At 56.3% G+C, this 19530-nt stretch overlaps 6 protein-coding genes across 6 annotated transcripts; 2 read left to right on the forward strand and 4 right to left on the reverse strand.

Annotated features, from left to right (window-relative positions):
* Positions 1 to 299: 299 nt before the first annotated feature.
* On the forward strand, positions 300 to 2856 carry EHS24_007683 (uncharacterized protein; the record flags this gene model as incomplete). The annotated part of the gene is made up of 2 exons (XM_028623028.1): positions 300 to 761; positions 820 to 2856. 2 exons carry the CDS (start codon positions 300 to 302, stop codon positions 2854 to 2856), a joined length of 2499 nt encoding a protein of 832 aa, XP_028476921.1.
* A 297-nt stretch (positions 2857 to 3153) lies between these two features.
* On the reverse strand, positions 3154 to 7515 carry LIG4 (DNA ligase (ATP); the record flags this gene model as incomplete). The annotated part of the gene is made up of 25 exons (XM_028623029.1): positions 3154 to 3170; positions 3210 to 3286; positions 3330 to 3467; positions 3511 to 3656; positions 3695 to 3790; positions 3829 to 4243; positions 4285 to 4387; positions 4437 to 4565; positions 4603 to 4831; positions 4871 to 4992; positions 5029 to 5072; positions 5118 to 5142; positions 5184 to 5272; positions 5309 to 5565; positions 5606 to 5711; positions 5749 to 5944; positions 5982 to 6017; positions 6058 to 6143; positions 6184 to 6262; positions 6301 to 6508; positions 6612 to 6682; positions 6720 to 6805; positions 6851 to 6987; positions 7028 to 7162; positions 7201 to 7515. The coding sequence occupies 25 exons, from the start codon at positions 7513 to 7515 to the stop codon at positions 3154 to 3156; spliced, it is 3342 nt and encodes a 1113-aa protein (XP_028476922.1).
* Positions 7516 to 7850: 335 nt separating this feature from the next.
* On the reverse strand, positions 7851 to 13093 carry EHS24_007685 (uncharacterized protein; the record flags this gene model as incomplete). The annotated part of the gene is made up of 20 exons (XM_028623030.1): positions 7851 to 7892; positions 7960 to 8465; positions 8504 to 8772; positions 8810 to 9162; positions 9203 to 9459; positions 9500 to 9948; positions 9986 to 10073; positions 10123 to 10214; positions 10254 to 10314; positions 11089 to 11590; positions 11635 to 11748; positions 11789 to 11921; positions 11962 to 12081; positions 12124 to 12375; positions 12425 to 12447; positions 12484 to 12549; positions 12587 to 12617; positions 12664 to 12798; positions 12846 to 13030; positions 13070 to 13093. 20 exons carry the CDS (start codon positions 13091 to 13093, stop codon positions 7851 to 7853), a joined length of 3702 nt encoding a protein of 1233 aa, XP_028476923.1.
* A 346-nt stretch (positions 13094 to 13439) lies between these two features.
* On the reverse strand, positions 13440 to 15950 carry EHS24_007686 (uncharacterized protein; the record flags this gene model as incomplete). The annotated part of the gene is made up of 8 exons (XM_028623031.1): positions 13440 to 13478; positions 13525 to 13600; positions 13644 to 13827; positions 13865 to 14504; positions 14543 to 14902; positions 14947 to 15026; positions 15077 to 15788; positions 15837 to 15950. 8 exons carry the CDS (start codon positions 15948 to 15950, stop codon positions 13440 to 13442), a joined length of 2205 nt encoding a protein of 734 aa, XP_028476924.1.
* An 817-nt stretch (positions 15951 to 16767) lies between these two features.
* On the forward strand, positions 16768 to 18581 carry PGI1 (glucose-6-phosphate isomerase; the record flags this gene model as incomplete). The annotated part of the gene is made up of 3 exons (XM_028623032.1): positions 16768 to 16792; positions 16875 to 17572; positions 17634 to 18581. The coding sequence occupies 3 exons, from the start codon at positions 16768 to 16770 to the stop codon at positions 18579 to 18581; spliced, it is 1671 nt and encodes a 556-aa protein (XP_028476925.1).
* Positions 18582 to 18734: 153 nt separating this feature from the next.
* Positions 18735 to 19520, reverse strand: EHS24_007688 (uncharacterized protein; the record flags this gene model as incomplete). Its single annotated transcript, XM_028623033.1, has 2 exons — positions 18735 to 18925; positions 18965 to 19520. The coding sequence occupies 2 exons, from the start codon at positions 19518 to 19520 to the stop codon at positions 18735 to 18737; spliced, it is 747 nt and encodes a 248-aa protein (XP_028476926.1).
* Between the last annotated feature and the right edge of the window lie 10 nt (positions 19521 to 19530).

A 19530-nucleotide genomic window follows, 5' to 3' on the forward strand; every position in this document is an offset into this window, starting at 1 on the left:
GCATCAGATCAGCATCAGCTTTGATCCGCGCGTCACGTATTGTTCTCGACGGCACACAGGTGAGGATTTTTCAACAATCGTCCCAAGCTGGTCACCGGCTGACGAGCTCAAAGGCAGCAGTGCCCGTGCCAGGAGACCGCTCTGTGTGCCATCACTGATAGCTGCGTTTTGTCCTGGTGAGCTTTTCTTTTGTGTGTGATATCTATCCATCGCGCTGAACAATAAAGACCAGAAACCGCGCCACCATTGCAATACCAACTAGACGCCCCCTCGTACCCGGTCCCGTCGCGTTCATCAACATGAACCGTCACTCATCTTTTGGCGACCCCGGGCCCTCAGGCTACACACACGACGACTCGATCTCTCCCTCCATCCAGACCGGCAACCTCCCGCCCCAGTACGATCACATGGTCTCACCAGAGATGGGAACCCACATGCCCCTCATCTCGCCTGGTCCACTTGGCCACCATCAGCATGGGCACATGCTCGCCCCAGCCCCAGTACCCGACTTTCAGCAGTACCAGATGCCCATGCACCCTGGTCCCCCAAGTCGCCCTCCCTCGCAGCAGCACCGCCCTTCCTTTTCCGGAGTCAACTATATGTCAATGCAGCGCCACTCGTCCATTCAGACGACGACCCGCTCGGACAGCCCCCACATGCTCGGCGGTGACGTTTTCGGTGGCTCGGCCATCGGTAGCTCATCCGAGGCCAGCTTGATGCTTGATGGAAACCATCTCCCCGTTGCCTACGAGTACCACACAGTAAGTTGCTTTTTTTGGCGGTTCCCCTGCCTCCACAGGTACTGACTGACCGCTTCAGACACCGTTCTCTGCCGACCTCCCACAGGGCATCTCACCTGCACGCGCTCTTGGTCCAGCTCCCACGCAACTGCAGCCGTTCACGACTCCCAACTCGAACGACACGCACACGACACCCACAAACGCAGCGTACAAGGTCGTCCTCCCTTCATCGTCATCCATTGACAGCTCGAGCGATAACAGCAGCTCGATTGAGCGTCCTTCTACGCGCCACAACAAGATTGAGCTGAGTGATGACGAGAACGACTCTCCCACCAAGCGGGTGGGTCCTCGTGTTCCAACCCTGGAACCTGCCCAAGGCGACTCGCGTGCCATGGTTCCGGCTAAGAGGACAACAGCTCTCACCGCGCGCCATCAACGCCCACTGCCCAAGGCTGGCCCAGCCACTGGTGGTGGACGTACAAGCGCAAAGTTTACAAAGGTGGCTGAGGACCCTGGTGTGGAGGGTATTCCCCCCGGCGCTCGCTCAATGGAACGCCCTCAGCAGTCATTTGCCTGCATCATTGGCCAGGCCATCCTCAAGTCCTCCGCAGGCGGCCTATCACTGGAGCACATTTACCGTTATGTGGAGACCGCCTACCCTTACTTCAAAACCGTCGACCAGTGGCGCAACTCTGTTCGCCACAATCTATCAATCCACAAGATCTTCGTTACCATTCCGCGTACGGACAAGTACCCCCCTGGCAAAGGTGGCATCTGGATCATTGATGAGAACGAGAAATGCCACTGGCCGTCCGAAGACAAGTTTATCAAGAATTTCCCACCCATCCACCCTCACCACGCCTATTGTCGCCAGACGCTCCACGAGCGGGCCGTTGACCAACGCCTTCGTGAAAAGGCCGAGTCTGAGGGCAGGGTCTACGTTCCGAGGAAGGGAAAGGGCAAGAACCGCAAGGCGGCTGCTTTGAAGGACGAGGCCGCTCCTCTGCCACCACCAGTTCATGCCGCTCCAGGCCTGCCACACCCGGGTCCTCCTCCACACTGTCTCCAAGGACCTGTTCCCGCTATTCCGCTGCCACCCATGATGCAGCAGCCTCAACCGCACCATATGGCACCGCCGCCACTTCCTTCATCCCCTCCTCCTATTCCCAACTCGCAGACCACATCGTCGTTTGACTTTGAGGACGATGGTGACTTTGTCCCAGAGCCGTGTCACGCTCCTCAATACCCCGACGCATCAAAGAACAGGAACACCATGAGTCTGGGACCTCCCATTGGCCACCCCGACAGCAGCAGGAACCTCCGTGACGAGGACGAGGAAAATGTCTTTGGTGGTGGCGACAACGTTTTCGGGAGTGTGCCCAAGCGTGTCCGTCTCGCCCAGCCCGAACCTCTTTCGCCCATCATGGAGCAGCAAGCCAGCAGCAGTGGGTTCCTGCACGATGATCCCGACATGTTCATCACTCCCTCGCGCGAGCGTACGCGACCCAGCATGGCCTCCAGCTCCCAGCACTTCACGTCGAGCGCTCTCAAGACCCCAGCGCTTATTCAGACGTCGTCGTCGCCTACATCGTCCCCAATGCCACCAACCATCACTCGTGGATCCCACCACCACCCCAGCGGACTGCAGCAGGCTTGGACCCAGGACGACATGATGCGCGCCACCACACCCACATCGCCCAAGGCCAAGCTTGACCCTGCGTTTGACCTCAAGCCCACTCCACAGAAGCGTGATCGTGACGACGACTCGTTTCAGTCACTTGTTACCCACACAGAGCGTGGCGCGATTCCCAAGACGCCAGTTACCCGCTCCTCGGCTGCGGCCGAACGGACGCCTCGTATTGGCGGTCTGCGCACCCCTGGCATGATGACCAAGACGCCCTTGACATATGGCAGTCCAGCTCGCATGCCCCCCTCAGCCAATGCCCTCCTCTCCACCCCACTTTGGGAGATGAGCGGCGTACTCGAACGTCTCAAGAATGCCGAATCGCCCACTCGCACTCCTCGCTCCGACGTTCCCCCCACCAGCCCTACCCACTACTCGTTGAGCGACTGTGGCGACTCACCTGTCGCCAAGCGCCGCAAGCTTGCGGTGTAAATTGCAAACCATCTCCATCCTGCACTATCCTGCACCTCCCTTGTCGTTGTGTCTACGTGCTGGGCCTCGCTGGGCCTCGCGTTGCCATTTGTATCCTCCCACAGCGCATTTAACGATCCCTCTATGAGCTGCCACTTTGTTGTTTACTTTTTGATACCTCCGTAACCGCCCTTCCCGAAGCGGGGGTGTGACTAGCTTGGGCGTAGGCGAGGCCACTGTCATGCATCTCAGTTCCTTGTGTACAAACATGTCGCCACCATACGAGCAACGTCGGCCGCCTTTCTTCATCACGTGGAGCTACTTGGGCTTGTGTGCTGATAGGTCAGTCAGCGTGCCAGCACCCTAAAGCTCACAATCCTCGTCCATCAGAGTCTCCTCGTCGACACTCTCCACCACCCAGGATGGAAGGACGATGTGCTTGTGCTTTGGCCTGCACAATTAGCTTTGCATACAGTCTGTCCGTGCTAACTCACTTTGAAGTCCCGCGCACCAGCTCAACATAACGACCAGAGTCCTCGTCATCCATCACAATATGGGTAAGCTTAGGGTGCAGGACATTGGTGACGATACGACCGCCGTTCTCGGACAGCTGTTTGGCCGCCTCGGCCAGTCTATACAGGCTCAGCACATACCACAGGGGTTATTGTTACCCACCTATCCCCAGCTGCAGAAGGGGGACTAGACTCGGCAAGGCCGTTCAGCTTGGCATTGTCTGGCGTGTCGAGGTAGAACACAAGGTGGGAGAAGATTTGGTCCTCGTCGTATGCGTTTACGTTCTCTCCCTCACCCATGGCTTGATACTGAGCGTGTCAGTGGCACTCGATATTACTTCACTTACAGTGTCGGGCGGGTTGTTGGGGTCAAAGATGCGCATGAGTGGCTGGTGCTGCGACGACTCGGGCTCAGGGAGGGTGGGTTCGAGGCTGAGATTGAACTGTACGTGTCAGCAAGCAGACTGTTGCAATAATTCACCTCTACGGGAGCGGGCTGTCCCATGGCGAAGTCATCGTCATACTCCTCCTCCTCATAGTCCGAGTGGTGGCGATCGTCGTCCGTGTCGTCCCCGTCGTCCCCGCCATCCGAGGCGGTATCCGAGTGGCTAGACGGAGCTTCACGAGGTTTGTAGCGGTAGCTGGCCGACGCATCATCGATACCCCATGCCACTGCTAAAGCTGCAGCGTTGACTTGATGGTTGGTTGGGGGTGGTGTGGGCTCCCTGAGTTCGTCTGCCTCAGGCTCTTCATCTTCGGGCATCTCCTCGTCGGCTTCGTCCTCGACAAGAGCCTCGCCAGTGCGATCTCGTACCAAGCTAATCTTGTCAAACTCCGTTAGCGTCTTGTTGTAGTAGCGCCCCCCTTGATCGTCGTCGGAGGCGAACGCAAGGAATCTTCAGTTAGTGGTGCGGGCGACATCCAAAAGCGACCTAACTCTTTGAGCAGAGGGATGGGTCGGTGGCGCTTAATCGACTCGAAGATCCACTGCGGCTTGATCACACTGACACCTTTGCGGATTTGGGCCTTGACACGGGGAGCTGCACATTGAGTGAGTACCAGAGTAGGTACATCCGGGACTGGACTTACATTTGTCGTCGTGAGAGATGACCAACGCCGAGGCGTCTGATAACTGGGCCTGCGTGAAGTTGCCACCATGTTTGTGAGCAAGTGCTTCAAGCTCCGATTTGGTGTGTCCTGGAGCATCCTTAGGAATGACTGCAACCTCAGCAGGGGCCCTCAACGCTAGACTTACAGAAGGTCATGCCAGTGAAGATGCTGTCTTCCACTAACGCGTTGGATAGCTTTTGACCGCGGAAGCTCTCGAACAGTTCCACCTTGCGACGGGTTGTCGTGACACGGCGCTTCTTGCGGGAGCTGCCAGTCAGTTGGCTCCTCCAAATCAACACCCACGTTCCACCATCATCGTCCGTATACCGCTTCTTGGGCTGTTGCATGAGGACCGTAAACTCATCAAAGCTCAGCTGTGAAGTGTCAGTGTTGACATATGTACAGGCACTCACGCAGTTCCACATGTCCCTGTCTTTGTGCTCCTCACCAGAGGAATTGGTACGGCTCTGTCGATCCCAGTAAATGAACCGACAGCGGGGGAAACGAAGGGTGTAGCCCACGCCATATCCTCCGGCTAGAGGGTAAGCTACCATAAATTTACGTTACCTACCTGCCACGACAATCTCGGACGCCTTGACTTCGATAACAAACGATCTTGACATGTTAATAATGCCTGTCACATGTGACGACCGCACTCACTTTTCCGGATTAATATAAACATCAGCTGAATGTCAGAATTGACTGGCACAGCGGTTTAACACGTACGTTTATCGTCGACACCTGTCGCTCCCATCTCCAACCAATAGGGAGGGTTACTGCGGTCAAACGGCTTCCAGTCATCTTTATGGTTCTTGCTGTGTATGGTTAGATAGCCCGCTTGTTACACGCACAGAATCCATTCGTAGTCGGCATAGTTCATTCCTGAACCGACGCTCGCAAACGTTTTAAACCTGGCCAAGTAAGACCAAGCAAACCTTGATAATCGCTTACAGGGGACGCTCGCCGGAACCATCGTCTTCTTGGGGCACACGAAGGCCGAGGAGCAGACTCGAGAGCTTGCCTGTGCGGCCACCTTTGCCCCACCATCCGCCTGAGGGTCAGAGAGTACTAGGTCACTAAACTCGCCAAGGACCAAAAGGTCAAAGTTCTGACCAGTTAACGACAAAAGCCAGGTTTCTGTTGCTTACCTCGCCCATTTGGTCGGCATATTCCGGCTTGACTTTGATCCAGTCTGCATCACGCGAGTTGGTGACATAGCGACTGTCGGCCTTCTTCACAACCATGCCCTCGCCCCTGTGCACTGTCAGCCGATACAAGTTGGTGAACTTACTTTTGCTCCAAAATGCGCTCGAGCATGTTGCGAATATCAGTTCCAGTCCGGCCCTCCTCTTCATTGACCAATTCGATGCGACCGCGGAACATGTCGAGGTCTTTGAAGATGTGGTTCTTGAGGAGGGTTTTACGCTCCGAGAGTCGCTTGCCAGTCAGGCAGTGGCCATTAAGGTACAGGATGTCGAAAACCTTGACTGCAAAATCAGCTCGGAGCGATGCAACACCACGTACAACAGGGCCTGGGGGAGTTCTCGTCGTATATCCTGTCTGCTCAGTCAGCAACAACTAGACCGAGCTCATAGCTTACCCAGCGCCGCGGTCTTGAGTGAACCGAAAGCGAGGTACTTTTCTAGCGCAGGATCCCAGACCATCATCTCGCCATCAAGAATAATGCTTGAGCGTCAGTGAAAGAGTTTCAAGGGGGCTAACATACTTGTGAACATTGTCATTGAAGACACCGGAAATAAACTGGGTGAGACTTCCTTCACCGACGTGGGAGCCGTAGAGATAGGCTGGCAAGATTAGCTCCTGGTCCATAACTGGAACACACTGTAGTCTTTGGCTTTGCGCGAGCAGTAGAACCATTCTGCGCCGGAGTTGCGTATGTGCAGTTGAATACGCTCGCCGTCCAACTTTTCCTCCATAATGAATTTGTTGTCCGGTCCACCGACAAGCTTGGCAATCACCTCGTGAGACGACGTGGGAGATCGATAGCAAAGCTGAGGAAGGAAGCAGCGGAACAGTTCAATGTTGGTTGCCTGTTTTGGTCAGCAACGTGCCTGGTTTGCGACTTGCGTTCTTTTCTAGGCGAATGTCGGGCTTGTACAACGTCCAGCAGACCCGCTTAAGGTCTGAACAAACATTGAATAGAGCGTTGGCATCAGGGTGGAAGCAGTTGAAGATACCCTTCTCGCGGATCTGGATGCGGAGATCTGCAGGGTCAGCGATGGCTCGTCGGCTTTGCAAAACCTTTAAGAATGATACGGATGAGCCATTCCTGCTCCGTCGGAGTGCACTGCTCGTTGACTCTCCTCAAAATCGGAACAATCTGGTTTCTGTGGCGTCAATAGGTGCTTGCGTGTCCGTGTGTTCTGGCCTACTGCTTCAGTCTGCCCCTTGCCAGCTGGTCGAGGATGAGGTTAATGGCCTCCACACTGAGACGGCCTTCCTCCACAGTTGAGCGAGCCTGGATGATATGGAAACAGACGCGAGCAAAGTCTCCCGAGGAGTTCTCCCCCTGGCGGTCAGTGCTGGGAGAAACGAACGGAGATGCTCACTTGTCCCTCCACAGGCTGCTTCCAATTCTGCAAGCGCTGCGCGGCGTCACTGCTCTTATCTAGACCAAGCACTTCGATGTAGCACTTGGCCATCATTTGTTCCTTGAGGTTGTAGACGGGCCTTTCGCGGTCTCGCTGAACGTCGTCAGCAATGCTGGAGCTTTCGCACTGACATCAGGGAGTAGAAGACGGATTAAAGGATACAGGTCGTTTCCAACCTTGAGGCGCCACACGTCCATGAAGCGCTTCAGAGTATCAAAGCGTTTGTTTGCCTTCTCGCTCCTCAGGCGGTCCATCATGTTGCAGAGAACAGCGAAATTTGGTGTCGATTCGCGATTGATGCAGTCGGCTGGGCGTTCGAGTTGGGTTGGGGGAGGTAAGGCCGACGCCGCGGGCTGCGACTGCGATTCAGACTCGTCTTCCTTGACCTGTGAGCTCAATGGAGGCGGATGCCTCTGTCGGCCGTTAGACCACCTTGGCGCAGGCATGATGAGGTCGACAATGGAGGAGATAGATGGAGGATGTCAACAACGGAGGAATGGTGGTTGAGGTAATGTCCAGTCGACGGGAACGCGGGGCCTCTTTTGGGCCACGCGACGTTACGTCACATCAGTACATCAGTACCTGCTCAACAACAGACTATTTCCTAACAATCCGCTCACAAGACCGTTTTTGTTTTTATGTTTAGCATCAAGAAGACCGCAATACATACAACAACGTCGCCAGTACTCGCAAACCATCTGTCCTGGGTACTTTCTCCGCCCAGACGAGCTCTGCCGGATCCGTGCGCCTCCTCCCAAAGTACATGCAGCAGCATCCGTCGCTAATGAGAAACATCAAAGTACGGTAGGTTGATGTCTCCCGTCTGCAGGGTTAGGTATCGTGCAACGAAAGAACGGAGGCCAAGACAGGACTGTAGGTCAAGTACTTACTGCACCGGGCAAAAGCCATGAGAAGTCCGATTCTCCCCCAAAGTTATCCAATGAATTGAAGAGCGAGAGCGTTGGGGCATTAGCCTCACGAAAGAATGTAGCGTCGATGGGCGACAGCTCCGTCAAAGGAATCGTTACAGAGGGCTGAGTACTCCGAGTGGAACTCTGTGCCATCATGGTCACGGGAGGACTTGGGCTTCGTTCGTCACGTCCACGCTTTTTGCTGCTCTGATGAGCAATCGGACGGTACCATGCAAATCGCTGTACTGGGGGCGGAGGGCTACGCGACTCGGGTCGTGACACCCGGCATACGCGTGTCGTCTCGTCGAGAACCTCTGCCGAGCCCAGAGCGACCGGGAACACGGTAACAAAGTGGCGCAGAATCGCGGATGCCGCATGCAGGATTTTGGTCGCTTCTTCAGCTTGGACATCGTTTCCTGCAGTACGCGCTGAGAGGACACATGCAAGGAGGAGTCGTCCGGTGAAGAGGAGACGGTAACCAACCACTGTGGCCTGTCAGGTATGTTACGCTGAGAGAACTCACAAATGTCACAGCGTGCAAGGTGATAGGTTGCACCCAGCTGAACCACGAGGGAGACCAAGTCCCGAGCAGACGTAATGAGCATGGCTCGATAGCTCTCAAGCCGCTCTGCCTGGGGCTCCGGATTCAAGGTTTCGAGCTGAAGGTAGCGAGCAGCGACCAACAACTGGACCATCTGGTCAACGGAAGCCACTTGCTCGGTCGGAACCGAGTAACCCCGCATCATGGAACGCGTTTTGGGTACTGGTTCAGCAATTTCGGGTGGCGCGTTTCTTCATGTTAACAGATGTAGCGTTTTAGTGGTCTCACCTCCTCCATTTGTTCACAGAAGCCATAGTCTTCTCCAGCCGTTCCGCATCGTCGTCATCCGGGCGCGTCCCGCGTGAAACTTCGTTCATAAAGTCGCAATTAGGAACGATGGGTCGATGAGACGAGGCACGGAAAGCACTCTCCAGTACAGCCGACACCTGAATGAGTTGTCGGAAAGTCTCAACGTGGGCGGCATCGTTGTCGTCAATGTTGTGGCGAGGCGAAGACAGAGTGTCATCGTTGTCAAACGGTTCAGGTAGTCGAACATCCATGTCCCACATCTGCATGAGATGTGGCCTTCCGCAAAAGGCCGAAATTTGTTTGTCCCACACGTACACTGCCCATGCGGTACGCTGAGGAAGGGTCAGTCATGGTTAGGTCAGGTAGACATACCGATCGGATTTCGCGGAGGATAGAGTTGCCCATGACCGACGACGAAACCGTTCTTTGGAGGCCACCATCAAGTGTTCTTGAAAGAGCTTCGGCAAACAGGCCTTGGGCAACCGGGTGAGGAACATTGTCGACACTCTGGAAGATGGAAGCGAAGAATCTACTCTGGATAGCGAAGATGACATTGTCGGACGTGATTGCTCGGTCAAGCAAGCGGTTGAAGAGCTCATAGTACCTGAGACCTGAGGAGGCCGGGTTGTCTGGAACAGCGTCAGCGCGATGTAGCGAGCATCGGCTTACTTGGGTCTGACCGAACCCGAAGGTCGTTTGTGTACCTCGACGCCAGCATGCACATGGACACGACCAGTGCGGCAAACGCGTGGTCGTTCCATCGATTGAGATCTGAAAAGAAAGTGGGGATGTGCAGAATGGGCCACAATGGATGAATCGTTGTGAAAAAGATGCGCAATAGGTCGCTCATGAGGTCGGGTGGAACTGGCTCATTAGCACACGTTTGGTGTTGTTGGTGCTCACTTGTGCCCGCGATACTGGACATGAGAAGTTCAGAGGATTGAGGTCGAGCGACATTACGTCCCGGAAAGTACTCTGCTGAGCTGCCATTGTCATCGCCAGGCCGAGGGGCTGGTGGCCCATCGTGAAGGAGATCCTGCAGCCACTGCCAGTCCGGTTCGGTCCTCTTCTCCTTCGGTTCATCATCGTCGCGGTTAGCCAGACGACGGGTCGCCTCACTGTGACGTCAGTTGTCAACTGAATGATCGGACTCACAGCAGTGGCAATCCGGACGTTGACCCAGCATGATGAGACAACCCATGGGAGGACACGTAAAAGTGGGCAGTCTTGTCCGAGTCTAAGACTGGGGGAGTCAGCATGAACGCGTTGGAGGTCATTGTGGGGCAACACACCGCGTCGCTTCTTTGCCGCCTCATCGTCCCCCGAATTACCCCTCTTCTTGTCAGACACAGTGGGATGTGTTATATCGTCCTTGAGTTCCACCCTACCAAGTTAGCTGCAGCGAACAAGGCTTTGGACTCACTTGGCCTCGATACTGGACAGGACTGTCCGCGAGTTGCCGACCTTGGTGGAGAATGAGCAGACTGCTTTCGCAGCTACACACTTGGCGCACGGGTTTTCGTGTCCACACTGTGATGTCTTGGTAAGCTACTGATGTCGTCCACGGCCCATATCTACATGCCTTTATCTTTCGAGTACTGTGTGACAACATTAGCGCACGCACCACTTTGCCGAGGTGTTACACAACTCACCGGCATCTATCACAAGCCCTCAAGAAGCGGATGCGGGTAGAGTCGATGTCCTCTGGCCCTGCCGCGGCGGCGCTCCCCGAGGGTGACCCAGGCATAGATATAGTGTTGGAAACCGCAGAGGTGGACGGATTGTTTGGAAGCAGGGTGTGGTTGTTGAGTCGGCATTCATGAGCCTGTGCCAGATATCCGTGGTCGCGGAATCAAATGCTCATTTGCACACACCATTTGCGAACTGTCAGCTAATCCGGCCACCAGGTCGATAACCCGATGTGAACATGTAAGTACAGTACACCAGGCTTGCATCCGGGGCATAGAATATATAACATGGAAAGTTGGAACGCTGCCGAGCAATAAGGGCTCGAAAATGGGATGTCGCAATGAACATGTGTGGGCTTATGGGCTTCGGATCCGCAGAAGAATGGGCGAGTTGTGGGCAGGAATGGAATTAGATCGATCTGATTTAAACAAATGGGAAGTTGATTGGGAAAGCAGCCCGGCTGGCCCTCAGTTGAGTGACAGGTTGAGAGCGAGATGGGGAAAGGGGAACCGAGCGGTGAGAAGGTTGTGTAGCTGGATGGGACACCTGGCGTGGGGTAGGTGGCTGACGGGGTGGGGCCGACGGCGTAGCAATGGGGGTTGGTGGCGGCGGCATCGAAGGTGTCGCACGGTCTGCCCTGGTAGCGGCTTCGGCCATATTGGTAGGTGCTGCCCTCGCAATCTTGGGAGAAGCAGGGATCTTCTGTCTAATGAACTTGCGGACCAGTGGATCATCCACATGGATCATGCCTGGAGGAAGGACAGACTGAGAACGGCTGCGCTGAGCTCGGGATTGGCCAGGAGACTTCGTGGGCTTAAGCTTGACCGTCTTGGTCTTTACCATCTGGGGCGTGTGGGATGGTTGAGCCTTGATTATCTGGGGCTTCAAGGTCCTAGGTTTGGTGTTTGTTTTCTTGGCAGTCTTCTTGTTTGAACTGCGCTTCATGGGCGACGATGGGCCTGACGAGCCAAGGGCTTGGTTCTCAGCAGCGTGAGGCGGAGCTGCAACGGGCAAGAAGTTGGCTGCCACATCGTTCTCATTCGTGGCACACTCGGCAGGACGATCAGTATCCTAGCCGTTAGCGACGTCACAGTTGTGTTAGTTGTTTAACACACCTGAGCCATCTCAAGCGAGTCGCTCATCTGGTTAACCACCTGCGCAGCCTTGTGGGCAGTGCGCCCTTTGCGCTCCATTGGTTGGTCAGCATGAAGCGCGAGCGTCTGGGCATCCTTGGTGGTCAGTAAAGTCACACCTTACAAGGGCACCCACCCAGTGGACACGCCTAGCTTTGCTGTCTTCGAGCTGTGCATTGTACATGGCCTGTTGAGTGTTTAAATCGACCACCCCTCCTGCGTTGTTGACAGGGAGGAACGACGCAGCTGACAGAACAGTGACGGAGAAACTCGAGGGTCAGTGTTGTGTGGATTAATAACAACACTCACCCCATGTCCGGTGTGTCGAGCGTGCCGCCCTCGACTGCCCTTGGCACTTCATCACGGTTGTGAGAGGCAATGAAGAGACGTTCCGTCTCGGGGTTTGGGTGAAATTGGGGTGGTTCGTAACTGCGACTGGTCAGCAAAAGCAGCGTTGTGTTATTCCCGTACTCGAGAGGCGTATCGTCACGGTAAACGAGCTTGATGTCCACATAGCGGTGACGGGGGAGTGGGTCAAGCTCCTGGAGGCCCAGAATCAACTTGTACATGAAGCTGCGGATCGCGAGGCGCAACTCCGGAACCGTTTGGGGAAGGAAGAAGCTAGACGTAGAACTGACGGACTTTTGGGAGCTGTTAAAGGCAATCGATGGGCCCTCAGTATCGGTGCTGTAGGTGAAGTCAAAGGTGTACGATTCGATAATACTAAACCCTTTAGTAAGGTATCATCGTCACATTCTTTTCAAGTACGCACTTATTGGGGTCATTGACTGGATCCTGTGAGAGTCAACTCTGTACGACATTGCCACTCACAAGGAGGACCAAAAGAACCATGCTCTTCAGGTAACTGCGCTCGAGAGCGTCCACGACTCCCTCGTTCTGATTCATCAGGAAAGGCATAAGTTTCCCTACATACAAAGTACTTGAGGAAGGCATCACCTTCTGCGCTGTTCAGAGTTGGCTGTGTACTAGGTGGTGAGCCCCTTCACTCACCTCGATCCACTCTTGATCTTCATGACCTTGATACTGGCGACCTCATCAGGGGCCGATGAGACTCCATCCTCGGTAAAAGGGTGCTTGAGGGAGGTAAGTTCCTTGCTGTCGAAGTGATCCTCGGGAAGAAAGGAGCTGCATGTTTCGTTAGCGGTGGAAGGAAGCAAAAGGGCGTCACCCACCGCAAATACGCGATAGAGCCCAGCGCGATTTCAACCGTAGCTTTGATGGCGGCAAGACTACTGGCGGCCGTGAGCGAGGTGCTATTCAGCGCCTGCTGCTGTGACCGGGACTGCGATTGGGGTTGGGACTGCACAGTCTCTGTCTGGATGGCCTGGGGCGCCTGTATCGCCTGCTTGAGCGGGCGCTGTGAGGTTTAGTGGACACGGGCCAGCTGTGAGCTCACGAATTTCTGAGCCACCACTGGCATGTTGACGACTGTCAGTGGTGAGGGATGAGGGAGGATGTGACTTGAGGGGTGTTGATGAGTACGATAACTGCTGGTACTTAGAGAGATGTAGAGAATGGGAGATGGGGTGATTGTCAGACGAATAGGGAAGGCAAGGAAGGATGAGGGAAGGCTCGACGGCTGGAGGGAAGGACAGAGCTCCAGAGAAGGCTGGCCCAAATTGATCGCCGTCGAGCTTCGTCAACACGACAGCAGCTCGTAAGCGCAGAGTTCAGAGATCAGAGAGCATGTAGTTTGTACATAACATGCGGGATTACAGTACAACTAGGAAGCTAGTACATCAACAGATATAAACGGAGTGTGGCCGTTACACCAGGTCGTCTCCACGGAAAGGTCCACCAGCAAACTGAACGAGTTAGCAACGTGCCTTGCCATTAAAATATCAAACTCACGGCTTTCTTTGCTTCATCGCAGTGGCTTCCACCGCTCTCATTGTCGATCTGGTGACATATGAACAGCGCGTCGGCCCTGAAATGTTAGACATATGCGCGCGTGCGGGATGTAAACTCACGCATCCCCCAGAACAGCAGCTCCAGATCGGATGGCAAGGAAAGGAACGCCACCACAAAGGAGTGCGGCGACTGGCGCATAGCTGGGGTGGCCTAGGCTGTGGGCCATGTAAAGATATCCAGCGGTCGCAGTGAAGAAGCCGGTAGCAGTGGAGCTCAGGGTGAGAAGCAGCTTGATGAGAGTGTCTGGCTGGTCAGCTCTGGAGTGGCGGCACGCACTTACAGTCAAGCAGCTTGCCGCTGTTCCTGCGGCTGGCAAGACCCACAGCCCGTCGAGCGCTAGGCCAGAAAGACTCGCCAGTGATGCCGACGTATACGAGAGCGTAGCCATTGAGCTGGTCGAGAACGCTTGCGATCATGGTGAGAATCGGGGTGAGGCTGTGGAGGAAAGACAGAGCGTTGGGAAGCACCTTGGATCGGGGCGATGTAATACGCTTGAGCTCGTTGGCAATGCGGCCCACGACACGGACAGTGGCCACAATAAGGGAACCTAGGCAGATTGAGCCAAGGGACGTGCCAGTGGCGCGATGTACAGCGGCGGTGGTGACCTCGAGTGGGTCGAGGCTGTTCTCACGGTGGAAGTACCACTCGCCAACGACACCGGATACAGCCACACGGCCGATGCCACGGAGCACACCCCAGGTCCAGACCCAACCGACGGTGACGAGGAACATGAGCCATCCCGCGTACGGGTAGATGTGGAATGCCCAGGTGTCCTCTCGCGGGCTTTGGCCCCAGTACCCGATCATCCCAAGCCGAATGAGCATCGTTAGGAAGGGTATGGAGGTAACTGCGAAGATTGCGAGCAGGAGAGGGGTGAGGAGGAGCATTGGCGGGTGGCGTAGGAGAAGGTGAGTCGAGAGCTAACGTTAGCTGCGGATTGGAATGAAGATGGACCCACCTCGACAACCGACACGGTGCGCTCCAGCTTGCGTCGACGCAGCCACACAAGTCGAGCGAACAATGCTGCCATAATCCAGCAGAGAACGGCTCCAAGGCGCATTCCGGTCGTGGCCCACCACCGGTCTTGCTGGTCGACATCCCCAATGCTCTCAAAGCTGGCACCAATTGCCCACCAGCCGCAGATGAACAATGAAAAGGGAATTGCGGCAGCGGTGGCCATGAGGACAGGTCGGACAGTCTTGCTGAGGAGAAAGAGGAAGAATGGCGGGAGGATAAGGGAGGGGATGATGAGGGCAATGAGGAGAGGGAGTAGAGGGATGACGGAGGGTGGACCGGTCGTTGGTGCACCCTTGGGGGGCTGGATGGAATCAGCATCGTCGCCCATGGCATTAGAATACGTACATTTGAAGAACCCCAGACAAACAACAGCCCAAACAAAACTGCGAGTATTGTCGACAGCCAAAGAGCCAGGAAACCTGGGTCTGGGGCAAGTCAGCACTGGTCCAGCTTTGTGTGTTGTCCCTGTACTCACCCTTGTACTTTCGCAGTCCTTCACGTTCCCAGTGACCGAAGCGCCCATGGTAGACCTGGAGTCGTACTGGCACCTTGGTGGTCATGTGCGTGATCTCGTCGGGTCCGAGGAGAGGCTCTTCCAACGTTTCGCTTGCGGTGGGGAGCTGTGGAACCAGGCTGAGGCTGTCCGCCGGGTGAGAACGGCGGCGAGACTGGCCCATCATGCCAAAGCGCTCGTCCTCCGAGTCGGCTTCGGTCTCCTTGTCACTCTCGGATGCCTCGCTTTCAGACGACGAAGGAAAGACGCTCTGGTACGCAAGCCATCCTTTCTTGGCCCTCGCGTTGCGCTGACCGCGGTCCTCTTGTGCCTGCGGTCGAAGCAACGAGCGGCGAACCTGCGCGACCTGATCCAAGTCTGCCTCCATCTCCCCCTCGCTGTCGGACGAGGCTCCGTACGGGTCGGGCAGTGCTGGACGAGTCTTTGCAATGCGTTCCACGACCGGAGCGTCAAACAAGAGGCCAACACCTACGCTGCTTTCGCCACCTGCCCGACTGTCCTCCAGATCGGCAATTGACGGGATGCCATCGATGCCGACGCCTGGGAATGGTGGCGTCCGTTCCGGCGACGATGACCTCGACGAGCCTGCCAGGCGAGGAAGTGACTGCGATGCAGTTGGCGATGGTAGAAACGGGTCGTGAGACGGGGAGCCGGGGGATGGAGGTCGGAAGATCTATTGATTAGCTCTGACGTTGCGAGTGTGACGGGATGTGAGACGCACCTCGCTTGCGGTTGGCTGCTGGTTGCCACCGGTCCTGCTGCTAGCAAGGAATCTGCTGGCGTATGCGGAGAACGCGGTTGGGGCACCCGCCGATTCTCTGGGAGATGTGGACATGGTTTTCCCAGACGAGAGATACGAGTTGGGACGACGACGCGTCCAGCTTGGAGCCAAGTGAGGGCGGATGGAACAATCGGGAGGTTGTATGTCGAGCGATAAGGGGGATGTGGAGTGGGTGGTGTGGGGCGACGAACAATGTTGCCTATGCAGATGACAGTGGTGGGTGGGTGGGCGTGCTGGGGGTGGGGAGAGAGAGAGTGGGAGAGAGAGAGAGAGACCGATAGGGGGAGAGGGGGGGAGGAAGGGCGAGCGTTCGTGCGAGTGAGTGCAATCGGATGATACGGGGTGGTTGTGAGTGTGACAGGTTCCAGAGTTGCCAGAGTGCACACTGCCAGAGTACCAGGAGTACCACAGTGCTTGCGCCACCCAAACGCAGGGCGATGCCGCGGACGGGTGGCGTGTGGGTACGTAATGGCAACAGGGGGGGGGATGGTCTGTACATGTGGGTGAGTGACGCTCGCACGCCTGTTTATTTAATCACGTGACTTGAGAATAGGCGTGCAAGTCCCTTTCCAATTCCCCGACGCGCGCGCGCGGACGCAACTGTCCGCCCTGTCAGCCGCGATCAACCGGAGACGTCGGTCCGGAGACGACAGCGCCAGGGCGACAGTCCCGTGCCATCCAGGCCCACCGGCGGCATCGTCTGGATGGGTCGGACACCCGCCCCCCCCCCCATTCCCCAGAATTGGTCCCCCAGCTCTCTCTTATACATACTCTCCCTCTTCCCCTCAACAAGTTCGTTCCTTCCTCTCTCTCTCTCTCTCTCCAGCATCTTTGTCCTCTCCTACATCCATCTGCACTAAAAAAAAACACAATGGCTACCGGTCAGCTCGCTACTCGTAAGTCGCTCCCCACCCGCCTACCCACAAGGTTTCACACGGCAACTACGTCACTCTCAAGCTCACACCATTCCCCTTACAGAGTACAAGGCTTGGAAGCAGCTCGAGCAGCTCCACGCCTCCAAGGCCTCCAAGCTCGTCCTCAAGGACCTCTTCGCTGCCGACCCGGAGCGCTTCAACAAGCTCTCCGTCGAGTTCAAGACGGCCAAGCCCGATGTCAGCATTCTCCTCGACTACTCGAAGAACCTCGTCGACGAGGAGGTTCTTTCGTCTCTCTTTGCTCTCGCTCGCGAGGCTGAGGTCGAGAAGTTCCGTGACGAGATGTTTGCTGGCCAGCACATCAACACCTCGGAGGACCGTTCCGTTCTTCACATTGCTCTCCGCAACCCCCCCGTCTCGCAGGGCGGCTATGACATCAAGGAGGAGGGCGTCAACGAGGTCCAGGGCGTCCTCAACCACATGAAGGAGTTCTCAGAGTCTATCCGTTCGGGCGCTTGGAAGGGTTACACCGGCAAGGCCATTGACACCGTCGTTAACATCGGTATTGGTGGCTCGGACCTCGGCCCCGTCATGGTCACCGAGGCTCTCAAGCACTACTCGGACCGCAAGCTTACCCTCCACTTTGTCTCCAACATTGACGGTACCGACATGGCCGAGACTGTCCGCGTCTGCAACCCCGAGACCACCCTCTTCATTGTCGCTTCGAAGACCTTTACCACCCAGGAGACCATCACCAACGCTGAGAGCGCTAAGGCTTGGTTCCTCGAGACCGCCAAGGACGTGAGTGCCATTGCGTCAGCCACAGACCAAGGAGGAACCGCCAACTGACACTTGTTCCCAGCCCGCCCACGTTGCCAAGCACTTTGTTGCCCTCTCCACCAACACCGAGGGCGTCACTGCCTTTGGCATTGCCGAGGCCAACATGTTCCAGTTCTGGGACTGGGTGGGTGGCCGCTACTCGCTCTGGTCGGCCATTGGCCTCTCAATCGCCATCTCCATCGGCTTTGACAACTTCCAGGAGCTCCTGAACGGTGCCCACGAGATGGACCAGCACTTCAAGACTGCTAAGCTTGAGGAGAACCTTCCCGTTATCCTCGCCCTTGTTGGCGTCTGGTACAACGACTTCTACGGTGCCCAGACCCAGGCTCTCCTCCCCTACGACCAGTACCTCCACAAGTTTGCCGACTACTTCCAGCAGGGCGACATGGAGTCGAACGGCAAGACCGTCACCAAGGACGGCTCGCGTGTCGACTACCAGACTGGTCCCATCATCTGGGGCCAGAGCGGCACCAACGGCCAGCACGCATTCTACCAGCTCATCCACCAGGGCACCAAGCTCATCCCCTGCGACTTCCTCGCCCCCGTCCAGACCCTCAACCCCATTGCCAACGGCAAGCACCACGAGATCCTCCTCTCCAACTTCTTCGCCCAGCCCGAGGCTCTTGCGTTTGGCAAGACCGAGGCCGAGGTTGTCAAGGAGCTCGGCGCTCAGTCGTCGAACGCTGCCCTGGTCAAGTCCAAGATCTTCGAGGGCAACAAGCCCACCAACTCGATCATGTTCCAGAAGCTCACCCCTGGTACCCTCGGTGCCCTCATTGCCCTCTACGAACACAAGATCCACGTCCAGGGTGCCATCTGGGGCATCAACTCGTACGACCAGATGGGCGTCGAGCTCGGCAAGGTCCTCGCCAAGGCCATCCTCAAGCAGCTCCCTTCGCCTGCGGACGTCACTGGCCACGACAGCTCGACTACCGGCCTCATCCACTTCTACCAGAAGCACCGCGCGTAAATTGGTAAAAGTGCATTAGCCACAAAGATTGATTTGAGGAGTGTAGTTACCGGTTCCATGTACAATCTAAGAAGCACAGTGTGTTGGAGTGTTGGATAGTGTGTTTTTCGTTGGCAGGTTTGGATAGGTGTCCTAGGGACAGACAGTGTTGTGCTACTTGCTCTTGGTCTCTTTTGCCTTTGACTTCGCAGCGGAACTGCGCCTGGCGACGCGTATGAGCATGTAGACGAGGAAGGTCCAACCGAGCCACACAACTGTCGCCGTTGCAATCTCCACGGGCACCTGGTAGGATGGCTTGGCGGCTGGCAGGTGTAACGTCATGTTGGCTGAAATATCTTGCACGTCTGAACAATCAGCATTGGACAGGCCACCTGGCGACGTACCCTGTACTCCCTCAAAGGCGCTGTGCCCACAAACCCACACTCGCCGGACGTTACCACCACCTTGTCCAAACACGGGCACGTCCCACCCAGCTTCAGGGGATGGTGGAAGATACCTGATGTGCAGAGGGATATCGACGTCTACCGCTTTGTCGTCACGATCCAAGGGCACGACAACTGTTAGGTTGACGAGAGGTGAATCTGGAAGGAGTGGGCGCTCAATGTCAATGACTCGCGGGCTCAACGTCCATGACAGGCGCGATGATGATGGACCAGCCAACGGCGCGTCGGTGTACACCAGGTCTCCGTGGTCGATATCAGGCGCACCCCACAGGTCAGCCAGCTCATCTGGGTCTGGGAAAAGGGCATCGGGGATGGCGAGGTCAAGGCGCAGGAAGCATGGTCCTTGCTGGTGGGCGTCGTATGGCGACGGAGACGGGGTGCCGTGGACGAGCAAGTGCGGGTGAAGGGAGGGTGTGAACTGCAGCTCGAGGTCGGCGGCGGAAGTCGTATCCGTAGCGGGCGTGCTTGAGGATGCTGCTGGTATGCCTGTAGGCATGGTGTTGGTC

This window comes from Apiotrichum porosum, assembly GCF_003942205.1.
Source record: "Apiotrichum porosum strain DSM 27194 chromosome Unknown scaffold_5, whole genome shotgun sequence".
Lineage (NCBI taxonomy): Eukaryota > Fungi > Basidiomycota > Tremellomycetes > Trichosporonales > Trichosporonaceae > Apiotrichum > Apiotrichum porosum.